The sequence below is a fragment of the Echiichthys vipera genome (assembly GCF_963691815.1).
Source record: "Echiichthys vipera genome assembly, chromosome: 16".
NCBI lineage: Eukaryota > Metazoa > Chordata > Actinopteri > Perciformes > Trachinidae > Echiichthys > Echiichthys vipera.
The window spans coordinates 2,447,135-2,461,602 of record NC_139841.1 but is presented as its reverse complement, the minus strand read 5'-3'; the positions used below and the strand labels follow the sequence as shown (position 1 = coordinate 2,461,602).

General features: G+C 39.7%; 1 protein-coding gene across 1 annotated transcript in view; it reads right to left on the bottom strand.

The window, feature by feature from the left end:
• The window catches only part of crb2a (crumbs cell polarity complex component 2a), a gene marked incomplete at both ends in the record, with an annotated part of 43,686 nt that extends 29,504 nt beyond the window's left edge, over window positions 1–14,182 (bottom strand). The window contains one exon of the mRNA XM_083930260.1: window positions 14,116–14,182. Coding sequence (XP_083786386.1) covers window positions 14,116–14,182 — 67 coding nt within the window. The remainder of the gene's footprint in view (window positions 1–14,115) is intronic.
• Window positions 14,183–14,468: the final 286 nt, after the last annotated feature.

Here is a 14,468-nt window from a genome sequence, read left to right as displayed (position 1 = left end):
TGGATAAAAAGATTTGCCTGTTGTGTATATAAAAGTCTCCATGGTCTTGCTCCACCACCGCTGAATGAATTTATTAGGAAAAGGACTCTGGGAGGTATGAGCACCAGGGGACAGAGGAGAATGTGAGATCTGCCACAGGCACACCGCCTTTGGGAGAAATGTGTTGTCTGTTGTAGGGGGGGACATTTTGGAATAGTCGCCCCACTTATTCTTCTTTTAAAGGACAAACAATGGCTCAAATCGAAACAAAAGTGGGACCACTAACTGGATTTGAACTAATTGAACATTCATTTCTTTATTTCATTGTTATATCCTTTCTGGATCTGGTGTCCTTCTGACTATGTCATGTATTGTGCTGTGTGTCTTGTCGCTTCTAATTGTATTTTATCTATTTATTTGCTGTCTCTTCTATTCATATTTTTTTTATTTACTCTTTAGGGACTACAGATGCAAATTAGCATCTTTTAGACTGGCATGTTTACAGAGAGTATAATTAATGTGCACTGTCCCTATCCAAAAATAAATTATTATTATTATTATTATTATTATTATTATTATTATTATTATTATTATTATTATTATTATTATTTATAAATTCATGTACTTATTGACATCTTATTAATATGATTATTACCCATCTCCTTCGATACTAACAGTAAGTCTGCACCAAAATAAGTAAGCAAATTCCAATATATTTAACAGCTGAGTACCTGTACTTTCATAAAATATAACTGTGTCTGATAATATTATTTACAACATTTTGATAGTGTCTGTGGAGTGGGGATCTACAGGAAATTGGGTAGCCCCTCTTCATCTGTAGCATGATCAAAATGTTGAAGTTAAGGTTCAGGCTGTTTCTTTTATTAGATTTAATTGTGTTTTTTGTCTCAATAAGCTTGTAGCCTGTGCAAATAATGACTGTACTGTGCATTATCCTCTATGAATAGCCACTCTCTGAGTCTGTGGGCCGTTCACAGAGTGGATGTGAACACAGTGAGGAGTTGTCTCCCTACACAAGCCAATGTCGCAAGGTCTCTAGGGAATTAGTGCACATTCTTTTTATTAGGGCAATGTCAACTCCCCCGTCCATCCACTGCTCCCAGCCTCCAAGCCCCCTACACTTTGATCAGTGGCCTGTTTTCAAAGTCTCACTGAAGTGGAAGATATTAACAGTGAAGGGAGTTATGGAGGGGAGGAATGGGGGCAGTCAAAAAGAGGGAGAGAATATTTAATGTGATAAACTTAGCGAGAAAGTAACTTTCATCATGTGTTGTGAAAGTTGGCCATCATTGAGCTTTTTGCAGGAACAAGAGAGATAAACTCACCTGCACATGACCTTTTTTTTCCTTCTTTGAACCTTGAGACCACTGTGGCCCTCCTATTGTATCATAACAGGCAGAGGAGTTCAAAACGTGAGTGTAGAGAGAAAATTATACAAACACATAATTACTACTTCATGCCTTTCACCCCTTTACAGGGGTGTGGTTACTACCAAGCATAGTCAACCAAGACTCAGTTAAAATGTATTCTCTCCCAGGATAAAGCTTAAAAGAGGACTTAATACTGTATATTGATTTGTGTTATTGTTTCATGCATGAAGCTCTGCAAATAATTTTATTTAGGACGAAAAATTAAAATTCAACACCTGGTGGAATTAAGTCTACGCTTATGAGGAGCATTTTCTGATTACAAAGAAGACGTGTAAAAATGTCAGAAAGGTAAGAATTGCTTTAAATTACGTTCTCATGTATAACATTGCTTAAAACTGCCATTTTTCTTTTGTAAAGCACATTGTTGCTTAGCTTTGAAAACAGCTATATAAAAAAAGATCATTGTTGTTATTAGTTTTACTAATACTTGTATTTGGGAGAGTGAGATATGCAGTTATACATGTGGCGCAGCAACGGCATGCAAGCACAACTGGAGCCTCCTTTTATCATTGTAGCTATAAAGCTAAAGTTATCATCAAACGAAAAAAAAAGATTTGGCGAAAACATTCACAGCGTTCCAAGGTGAAACAATCAGATGAATTAGTCCCAGAGCAGATGGCGGTGCTACAGTAACTGACGGTGGTCCAGTGGTTAAAGCAGGCTCTGTGTACAGAGGCTAAAACTTCTCCTCAGCAGCAAAGGTTCATCTCCGACCTGTGGCTCTGTGCTGAATCTTATTCTCGCTCCACTTGAAATATTTCCAGGTTCAACTGAAACGCAGCAGAAGGCAGTCTCATGAGGCCATGCTGTATGTTAAATGCTAATTCACTAAAGGGGAAACTTTGCTGATTTTTAACCCGCTGACACGAGTCAGCCGGCTCCGTTCACCTGCAGTGCCACAGAGAGTTGAAAATCTTAAGGAAGTAACCCTGTAGCTGGATTAGCAAAGTGCAACTGAATGCTGTATTTCCAGATGTCAAAATGTTCCACTAAAGTGTGATGAAGTGAATACACAGTGTGAGGGTCAAAGTCCTGTGACTTTATCACAGACAACATCCAAAACAAGTCACGGTTATGTTAACGTCCACAGTGCCGTGAATACACGTACAACTAGGTTTGCACATATCCTGATAGACGGGTGGCCGTGAAGCCCCGCCCTAAAGCATCTGCTGCTTTATGAACGATTTTACTCTAAGTACTGCCCTAAGGTGCTAGAGTTGCTATGGTACCTTAATGAGAGCTGCCTGGAAAAAGCAACGCATTTTATCCGAATGGCAAAGAGCTGTAGCACTATTCTTTCTCAAGGAATCAAACTCCAAAAACATCAGCCAGTTCAGGAACATCGCCCTGCTGAATGTGGAAGGAAAAATTGTTTTGTCCGTGCTGGCCAAAAGGATGACCACCTACCTGCTTGAAAACGGCTACATAGAAACCAACTGCCAGAAAGCAGGAGTCCCAGGCTTCCTAGGGTGTGTCGAGCACTCCACAATGATCTGGGACCAGATCCAGAAGGCAAAAAAGGAGAAGACGGACCTCCATGTCGTCTGGCTCGATCTAGCAAACGCATATGGATCAGTCCCACACCAGCTGATCAACTATGCCATAGAATTCTTTCACATGCCCTTCTGCATCAAGACCATGTTTGCATCCTACTTCAACGAACGAAGAGATGGGGAGAACCGTGTTGAAACAGCTCTCAGAATGCCTGGCAAAGATCGACCAAAGCCAACTCCCAGGTAAGTACAAAGTCTGGAGCTACCAGTTCATACTCTACAGAAGAGTGATGTGGCCACTGAAAATGAGTGAAATCCCCTTATCCACAAGTAAGATAGATGGAAAGGCCAACTCATTCATCAGAAAGTGGTTGGGGCTGCCACGATGCCTCTCTGAAATGGGCCTCTTGGGAAGGAACACCCTCCAACACACCCTCCAAAGAGAGGAGGAGACGGTGGTGGTGGAGGTAACATGGTTGGAGGAAGAGTGCTTTAAGATAAAGGCTGTGTCACAGGGCCGACAAGGAAGCTGGACGAAACATCAGTTGGACAGACTTTTGGAAAATCCCGCAGGTAAGGCTCAACTTCTCTATTCGTGCAACATATGACACGCTTCCATGTCCTTGGAACCTTCACCAGTGGTTTGGGAGCGAGGAATGCTGCACACTCTGCAACACCCCTAATGCAAACCTCCAGCACATCCTGTCAGGCTGTAAGATCACGCTCTCCAAGGGACGCTACAGGTGGCGCCATGACTAGATTCTGAGGAACCTAGCAGAGGTGTTGGAGGGCCATTGACAGGGCAGCAGAGGGGTACCACCTGCAGAGAACCACAGTTTCATCAGCTCCTTAAGGAAGGTGGGGGGAAAAGAGACACCAGGCCAAAAGAAACACCTAGGCTGTTCTCCCCTAACCAGGAGTGGAACATGAGAGTCGACCTTGACAGGCAGCTTCGCTTCCCGGTCGTGATCACTGCTACATCACTCTGCCCACACATAATGGTGTGGTCTGGCAAAATCCTGGCTCCTCATTGACCTTACAATACCAGCTGAGGAGGGGATTGGGGCTGCCTACGAAGGAAAAAAGGCCAACTACCGCCGGATGGCTGGCTGGAAGACTACCATCTATCCAGTGGAAGTTGGATGCAGAGGCTATGTGGGGCAGTCAACCACACACCTTCTGAGGGACGCAGGAGTGACAGGAGGGAGCCTGAAGAAGACACCAAGGAGCTGGCATAACTAAACTAACTAACTAACTAAAACTGCAACCGTTGAGTGTCAAAAAGTGTCAGTATGTGAGGAGTAAGGAATGAAGGTTACAGCAGTTCAGAAATGTTGAGATTCAATGAATCTCTGGTTTGAATATATTATAATGATAAACAATTCAAATAAAAGAGAAAACCTAATGAGAGATTTCATGTTAACATGAAGTAGTGTTGGCACCATAATGTGCTCAGCCATCAGTTTTATTCACAATATCCATAATCCTAGCATCCATACTGAATGGAAATTGATTAGACGGACTATGTTAAAAGAGTTGAAATTACTACTAAACTGTTACTATATTTATTTCTTTTTAAATTTACTATTTACTATGGGGTTCAAATATTTGGTGGTGTTTATCACCAGCTGCGTCAGGGACCTTTTTCAAAAGAACTTCCAATCGCCATTCGATAAATACAAGTCAGACTTGTCTAGATGGGCGGCCCTCCCCCTGTCCCCGTTAATCTTATTAAGATTGTAATTTTACCAAAGTTTCTGTATCTTTTTCAACGTCTCAACTAATCATTTTTTACTGATCTAGATCAACAGCTTATGCCTTTATTTGGCAGAATAAACCAGCCCATATCAAAAAACATATTCTTCAACTCGCTAAACCTAAAGGGGGATTAGCAGTCCCTAATTTCCTGACACTACTTCTGGGCCTGCAACATTAATGAACTTTTATACTGGCTCTGTAATGGAGTTACAGACGTCTGCCTGCCCTGGGCTCATACTGAGATAACATACTCTTTCTGCTCTTTGCATTCTACAATTCACAGCTCCCCATATCCACTCATAAGGTCTCACCTAATCCGGTCGTCACCAATACCATTAAAATTTGGATCCAGTTCAGGAAGCAGTACGGCTTGCAGAGTGCTTCGATCCTTGCCCCCAGTTTTGAATAACTATGTGTTTCTCCCTTCATTCCGCATATGGTCTGATAAGGGCCTCAAAACGCTTAATGACCTGTATGACAAAGGTGTTTTTGCGTCCTTTGCATCAATGTCGGACAGCCATCCTAATAGCCACTTCTTTCGGTACCTTTAAATCAGACACTTTATCCAAAAGCAATTCCCACATTTTCCAAACCGCCCCCCTGAAGCTGAGATGGACCAATTCAGATCTTTGACAGCATTCCATAAAACCTGGGACCCACTGCTGGCTCTTATAAGTAATAGTCTTACTGTTATTCTTGATGATGCTGAGGACACTTCCTAGTCCCTCGAAGGAGAGACACCCCCCCTTCCTTTTTTTTTGTTATTTATTTACTTTTGTTGTTTTTTCTCTTTCTTGAAAGACCTTATTCATCTTTGCTATTAGTTTAAGATTTTTTATTTTATTATTCATTCATTCATTCATTCATCTTCAACCGCTTATCCTGGGGTCGGGTCGCGGGGGTGCTGGAGCTGATCCCAGCTGACATCGGGCGTGAGGCTGGGTACACCCTGGACAGGACGCCAGTCTATCACAGGGCACATAGAGACGTACAGAGACAGACAACCATTCACACTTACGGGCAATTTTAGAGTCATCAATTAACCTAATATGTGCATGTCTTTGGATTATGGGAGGAAACCGGAGAACCCGGAGGAAACCCACGCAGACTTATTTTTTTTAATTTTACCTATCTACTTGGTTGGTGATTGTGACCGTGTCTGACGTGGGTTGTTGTGAGGGATAGCTGGATCCATGTTGGGGTTTTTCTGTTCTTGTCTGTTTGTTTGTTTTTTTCACCTTTAAGCAGACACACTGTACAAATATAATATATTTTCTTGTGTACTTTGTAAATATTTGGAAAAAGAAAATTGCTATTTACTGTTTTTCTTTGATAGAGCCTTCCAGTGAAAAAAAAAACCCCATCTTGGATCTTAATGAAATATAAAAAATGATTATAGTTTAAAATATTACATGCACATGTAAGTGTGTCTTAAAAAAATAACCACAAAAATACCACAGGCAGTGGGGATAAGCAGTCATTCCTATACCTCATTTGTCCTATAGCATAATCCATAACCCCATGATTGATCATTTTCTATTTTTGATGCTTTTTGGCAGCTAGTCTCAGGTCTTTATGGCTAGTGTAGATTTACAACTGTGGCCCAGCGTCACCCTTTTGAAGCACAAGTCTGTTGTCATTCCTAATTCTTGTTGAGGTGCATCCTACCCTCGGTGTGAATTGGAGACACTAAATGTGTTTGAACTTCACAGATTATAGTGACCGCAGGAGAGTGTTAGCCACCTGTAGACTAGAAAAGTCCCAGGTAGCTGTCAAGGGTTTCAAGATTAGGCTCAAGTCTCCTTGATGTGGGAAGCAGACAGGGATAAACATGTTAATTGATTGAGGTGATCCTTTGCTTGCTTGATAAGAAACTTAACATAAGTGCTGTTGGGTCAAACATTGGTAGGCAAACACTGTGCAATCATGTGACATGAAAGTCCTTTATTCCAACCTTCATTCACTTAATATTACTGATTTATTCCTGTATTTGATAAATCACATTCATATGCAAGTACTCTGCATTTGTGAGGCCTCTGCTTTAAAGCTGTATTTGCCACATTAATACCACAGTGTACATCAGTATAGGATCAGACTGTGAATGTGCATATCCCAACGTTAATATATTCATTGATGTCCATTAGAAAATTCTGATTGTCAGGTTCCACTGTCGGCTCATGTTTTCTGTTGTGTGCCTCAAAGCTCGATTCTTGGTCCATTCTTTTTTTTTCTGCCAACATGCTTACCTGTCGTCACACAATTATCTGTTTCAACGATATGCTTTAACAATTGTTAAACATTATGTTGAATGACAACATTATTTATTTGTAATTTTCTACAATATCTGTGTAAGGTTAGGAAAAGAAAAAAGATTGTTAAAATAGCAGCCACTAAAGGCTAGACTGGTGACGGTTAGCAACTTAAACACTTAAGGTTAAGGTTAGGGAAAGATCATGATTACAGTTAATGAACATTAATTTAAATAGAGGATACACTACCTCCAGCACTGTGAGGTGTGTAACCGTTTAATATGGACCAAATTGCTATGATACTGTGTTGCTCATTCATTTCTAATGAATCTATAAAACTAGATACATTTTAAAACTGCCTTGAGATAGGACACCAGCATGTCTAACAGCAACATTTTGAATAAAAATAATTCAATTTCAATTAAATGATTTTAACCATCATGACTCTTGTAGAGATCATGTTAGACCCTAATCTTAATTTTGGACACCAAAAAGTGGTGCAAATAAAAGTAAAATCTTCAAAAGCCTGCTTTTTCATGGACACTTTGTAAAATAAAAATGTTTTTCCGTGCTCATAATTTCATATTTTATGGTTTTGTAGGCTATGTGATGTATGTCCATGTCTCTCTTCTTTGTCAATGCATTGGTTTTTCATTGTGCAACCTTTTCCCTTTTTTGGATGCCTGTCCACCTTCTCCTTATCCACCCCCTACTTAGTTTTCATCCTACTCTTTCTCCCCCTCTTTTACCCAAGCAACATGGCCTCCCTGACCTCTAGAGCCTTTCCATGCTGTAATCCCGCTGGCCTCTTTGGGCCAATCCCCTTGCCCTTCTAATCTCTGAGTGGCAGGAAACCTGACCGATTACAGCTTCAAGCTAGCATGTGTCCACTGTCTGTCACCATATTGTTTCTCACATACTCTTCTGTCACTTTGACCTCACATTTCAAAGCCCTCATAAAACGTTGCAATCTTGTCAGGGTTCTCAGGCTTTAGTCGGCCCTAACAATGGAATAACATTATAACATGATACATTACATAACATTTCATTTAGCTGACTATTTTATCCAAAGTGACTTTCATTCACAGGGAGCAATTTGGGAGTTCAGTGTCTTGACCAAGGACACTTCGATATGTAGACCAGTGGAGCCAGGGGTTTGAACCGCTGATCTTTGGTATGGGGAACACCCACTCTACCCCCTGAGCCACAGCCGCTGTTTCACCCATTCTATTTCATGTTTATTTACAGAATCTTGTGTAAAATTACTTGTGGGTCTGTGGCTTATAAATTACTCTATGATTCTACTGCTCCTATAAAACATGCTGCAGTTATCAAATATGGTATTTAGAACAAAGTTCATATAAAGCAACTGATGTAGTATCAATATTAAAGGAATATGAGCATGGCTAGCAAGATTAATCTCCAACATCATTGTCAGACAAGACTACTCATAATCATCACAATATTGACAACTTTCTTATAAAGCTTCGCAATGTTGTAATTTTGCAAACCTGTGTCTGCGCAGTAATGATTGGGCGATAGATTAATGTCATCCTAGTCGAGTCCATACACCTGCCTGACAAACCCCAAGTTGATCGTTGCAATCAATCATGACGTTTCATCTTGTTTTTATAGCATCAGACTAATCGAGCCCAACTTATTAAAACAATGAGCACTTGAACAACCATCAGCGTGAAAAAAACTATGTACATCGACAACAAATGTATTTCAGGTGTACTTTGAGTTTTTAGTTTGGCCCATGTCCCATCCACTAACATTGAGGGGGTGGGACTTATGACCTATACTGCAGCCAGGCAAGAGGGAGCGATCGATCTGTTTTGACTTTACTTTTGGGGAGCCGTCAAACCATCCATCTTTACATACAGTCTATGGGCGATGCCAGTAGAGCTAAGATTGGCATGACTCTGTAATTACAGCTCAGTGCGTCCAAAAAGATACACACTACTATTTACACACAAGTACATATGTTGAACATATTGAGAATTTGATTTCAGATGCAACCACATACATGAGAATGTTGTTGATGTTCATATCTCCCTCATATTTCCCAAAGTGTTGAATTATTGGAACCATAGAAAAATAAAAATTTGATCTACCTTTTGAGAGTAAAATTATATATAATTTATTTTCCATGAATCAAGCAAGAAAAAAAAGTTCTTCTGTATATATCATGCAGCTAATCAATCATGGTAATAATCCACAGATGGACACACAAGGTTGATCCGAAATGTTCAGACACCTATCAGACAAGACGCAGAGGACACAGATCCGACAGATGTCTTATTCACCTGACACAGCTCTAGTTAATACAGTCACACCCGGAACATCCTGGTACTGTAACTTAGTTACCACTCTCAGCTCTTGTCTCCTGTCTGCCTCTCTCCCATCATCTGTCCAATAAAGAATGCTCCAGAACAGTTTTAAAATATACATTTTCAGCCTTGTTCTGCATCACACACAGTAGGCGATTTGTTCATGTTTAACAGAGGGGATGGCCCAATTGAGCACCCTAGTGATGCGAAACCTAGTTATTTTACAGTAAGTAACCTGCTATATTAACTATATGGCATGTTAACCCTTGGAGACCCACCATAGACAAATAGCAGGGAATGTTCAGGGGGAGATAGCAGGTCAACAGTAGATGCCACAAAGAAGTGGTGTACATCATCTGAAAGCTGGAACCTGAAGAGTAGTTTGAGATACAGCGCTGTGTATCAAGTACATATATAGGCATTCACCTGTAATAAACATTGTGTTTTGTTTAGGAGCCTATATAAAGTGTATAAAGGCTTAGAACATTATGATTGAAGTATATGATGGTTATTGTCATGTTTATGGACCCCAGTATGCAGAAATATTCAAATACTCCATTTTAGAATAGGCCAAAAAAAACCCACATTTTTAATTTTATGTCTGAAAGGGGAGTCTTGTAGATATCCAATGACCACATTTTCATTCAGATATCTTGAGGTCAGAAGTCAAAGGACCCTTTTGAAAATTGACATGCCAAAATTTAGCTTAAGTTTGGAGCATTATTCAGCCCCTTCCTGACAAGCTAGCATTACATGGTTAGCACCAATGGATTTCTTATGCCATCTTGTTTCATATGATACCATATCTTCTCTCTGAGCCTGCTTTTGTCTCTTAAAGACAGTAATGTTGGCCCAAATCACCCACAGTCCCACAAGCTCAAAATTTCATATTTGCCGACAGCACAATGAGACAGATGATCTGTGAAAAGTCATGTTGATCTACCTCTCTGTCTGCTCCTTATATCATCTGCTACATTCCACTGACCCTAAGTGATAACCACCCAGAGTTAAGGAGTCTCTTACGCAGCTTCAATAACTGCTCATGAACTCTGATCAAACTGTGAAACAAGGCAACGTTGTTGCTCTTTAGCTGTAAAATGAGAATGTTTGTCTGGCTGGTCAACTGGTGGGTGGGGTTTGGTTTTGGCTCCACTTGGTCACAAACGTTCTCATTTTACAGCTTAACCGTACACTAAAATACTGTATGTTGTCAATATTGATTCCTATTTGATCAGCACTGCCTAGTTTCACAGTTTGATCAGAGTTCAGAGCAGCCATTGAAACTTCGTCATATACTCCTCGAGTGGCTGTTGTAGGTTAGGTGCAGTAGAATCTAGCAGATGACATTAGGAGCAAACAAAGAGGGCTCTAGAAGCAGATAGGAACAGGAGGTGGAGGTAGAGATATGTGACTTTTTGACAGATTATCTCATTGTGCTTTCAGGGTATAGCGACAGTTTTTAGCAACTATGATTGTTTTTTTTTTTACCAACTTCAGCTTTTACAATGGTCGTGTATTTTGACAAGCTTCCATGTACCACAAAAAAAGCATTCCTGCTCTCAATCATCTCTTAAACTGTAATAATTTGTGGTTTGTCTCAGTCCCAGATTAGGAGCAAATCTAATTTTCTTTTCTGTGAATTAAATTAAATTACAAGCATGTTATGACAGAGCAGAGCTTGTCTGCACTGGGTTCGATAAATACGAGCATCAAAAACTGCATTCAGGCACTGCGGATATTATGTTAAATATGGCTATCTGAACATGCAAGGTAAGATCATCATATTTCATCAGATCCAATATATCCTCACACCTATACGACAGAATAGGGCGATTGCCAATGACCCCTAAAACAACAAAACTACATAAAACCTCTCTCACCTCTCACTGCGGTGATCATGTGACCATTACATGTGAACATTCTATTAAATGTTGTGAAATGGAACTACTTAAGTTTAGGCAACAAAACTACATGGCTAGTTTAAGGCAACAAAAATATTTCATGTTTTCTTAAAACAAGTCAGGGATGTAAGTTGCGTCCGTAGTTCTAGGTCACAGACAGAAGTTGGTTCAAATGTCACAGTTAATTTTTTCCAATAAGTAACCAGTATTTTCTCCCCTACCCAAAAGATCTCCAAACGAGAGTTCCCAGATAGATATGTTGAACAAATCCAACAATCCATCTGGCACAGTCGGGTTAACCCAATATGGCCTAATTAAACCTTTTTAGTTTTAAACGGTCTCCTGAAGTTACTGTGCTTACAGCATGTGTGTGGCTTATTTTCATATCCAGAGGGAATGCCACTACATTAATCATTTTGGTATGAGCTGAATAAAACAGTAATTTATTTAATTTAAGTAACATTTTCAAGAACAAGACCTGCATGTTTTCTCTCACCTTCATTAGATGTTTTGACTTTGGTTTGGATGATGAGCATCACCAGCTTTTCTATTTTTCTCTCTTAAAAAACAGTATGTACAGAATTTGTATGTACATGACATGCTGTGTTTGCACTCTGAATCTAACTAACCTGATAACTTGACAGCCGTGTTAGCAACAGAACACTTTAGTATTGTCTCCACTTGTATCAGATTTATTAAACTTGAGTTCCCCTCAACATTTTTCTCCCAGTCAAATGCCTTGAACTTCTCTACACCCCCCAAACATGTCACAGTTTAAGAAATATTCATTCTACAAACAAATTTAATTTGCACGTGTACAGAAGGTATTGAGCTACTGGGTTTATAGTCAAACAATATGCATGGCAATTTAAAACACAGCTATATTATAGTAATAATATAGAATAAAATAATAAAACATATCACAGAAGAAGTTAAATTGCTGACAAATACTAAACAATTATAAAACACTTAAAATGTACTTAGAGTGGCTTACAACTACATCATGGTGTGTTTAAACTATAGTATTTGTTAAATGTTTGTATACTGCTCATTGACTCTGCAATAGAAGTGGGATGGTAAATGTGTGTTGTCAATCAAGAAGCTTATAAGATGTAACATTGCAAGTCTCTGCCTTATTTCTATCTAAAGAATCTATCTTCTGTTTGTACATTTAACTACAAAAAGTAATGCACTGTAATTCATGTGTATTCACCGTATTTATTACTGAAGAAATTAAGTCTGAAGCAAAATAGGAAATCAGGTAGTGATAGTAAGAGTGGCAAAAATCCACATAGAGATGAGTGTTGGGGTGGTGGATGGGTCCCAAAACACAGATTTTTCACCCAGGGGCTGGTGTTCATGTCTTGAAAGTACTAAGCCAAACCACAAATTATTTTCCAATCTTAACCAAGTCGTTATGTTGCCTAAACTTTACCATCACAGTCACCTATGATTTAGGTTGGCAGTTCACAGCGTATAATCAAACGTCATAGTTCATAAGATATCATATGAATTGTTGTGCACACGTTTTCAGAAGATATCATACCATAACCTGTTGATGAGAAAACACTGAAAAAAATTGCTAACTTATACAATATTCAATAATACCTCTTTCACACCAATGACGAGGGTTGGACCTGGATTTTCTGACCCCTGTTCAACCCTTATTTGTCAGTTTAAATCAAGCCAGTCAACAGGAGTTAATCCCTGGTCATGACAATTCAGATTTGAACTGGGCCACAACCTGGTGCATACCAATTTCCCAGTACTTAGCGACCCTGGTTGCCTGCCATTCACATAGAAATCTGCCTCATGAAGCCAAGTCTATCAACCCAACTCGCTTTTAAAATCTCTATTTGTGAACAGTTAGCCCTGAGTCATACGAGAGTCTGCCTTATGTTTCTCTGGCATTCAAAAAGCAAACTTGATGGAATATTATGTGACCTCATTCTGCACGTCCATTCATGTGCACACAGATATGATTGAGATTCTCTCCCTGTTTGCTCTGTGTGAGTGCCTGGCTGAGGAGCTGTGCCTCTGATTCTGAACCAATCATGTGTCAAATTTGATAGAAAGAGCTAGTAAAAACAACACCTTCCACAATCAATGGTTCAAGCATATAACAGCTATTAATTTAAAGAATCCAGTCGACAAAACATAAAACGCAGCATCAGTAATTCCAGTAATTATCCTCCACATGCTTAGGCTTCTCGGTATTGTGAAAATTAATTGGGACAAAGCCAGTCTCCTCATTATTTTTAAGTGACAAAGGCCTGGCCACCCCCAACTTGTTTCCATCTATGTGTCTCCTAAAATAGTGGGTGCACAAAACTTTCCAAAAAGCCCCTCCCAAAGAGCACTTGTGTGCCATTCATGGAGCAGCAACTCTGAGAGAAGGGCTCCTCTTTTCATGGTTTCAATTGCCCATGAGGAAATTGTTGGGTAAACAATCTAAAAATCATGGTTACTCAAATGGCCATAAAAGTACCCCTAGGGCTACTTTGGAGTACTGCAGGGAGTTCTCGAGATTTAATAATTACACTTTAATAATGAATCAATTTAATGATGGATCAAGTACCATTGCTGTAAATCATAGTGTCATCTAGACCTATAGGCCTACTCTATATAGAAAATGTCCTGTGATTACCTGTTTTATTATTTGACACTATAAAAATTGAAAATTCAATTGAATAATAAAGTGCTAGCACTTACATGTATTGTGTCTGTCAACAAGAATGCAGTATGTAGCTATATGATTTAAAATAGTTCTTTCTCGTTCTAACTTTCCATGCAACCTGTTGCTTTCACAGGAAAAAGATTAACTTAACTAACACAATCTCTTTTGGGATTTTCTTCAGTACTTAAGCATTTAATTACAAATACACAGACATGCTCATCCAAGAAGATGAACACAGGAAATAAATATATGTAAAACTGTTGGCTCTACTCACCCCATTTGAACATCATCATTGTCAGCAGTACTGTCTTTAGATTCAGATGAACTTTCCCCAGCTCCATGGTAAAACCACTGACCTGGATTACCCCAGGGTAATATGTAGAAAAACGCGTCCTACAGTAGTGACATGCTACTGTGTGCTGGAGAAGCTGTTGCCCTGTGTTTAGAGGCTGGCATGCTGTACATTGCCAATGCTTGGCTAATAATGAGTGCAGCAGTGGACTCAAACAGACGGCCCTCCCTGCTCTGGACTCACAGAGTGTAATCAGCCATGAGAGCAGAGAGACGACAGGAAAACGTGAGCTGGATTAACACCTGCTAATGCCGATGCTCATTCTCTGAGCTCCT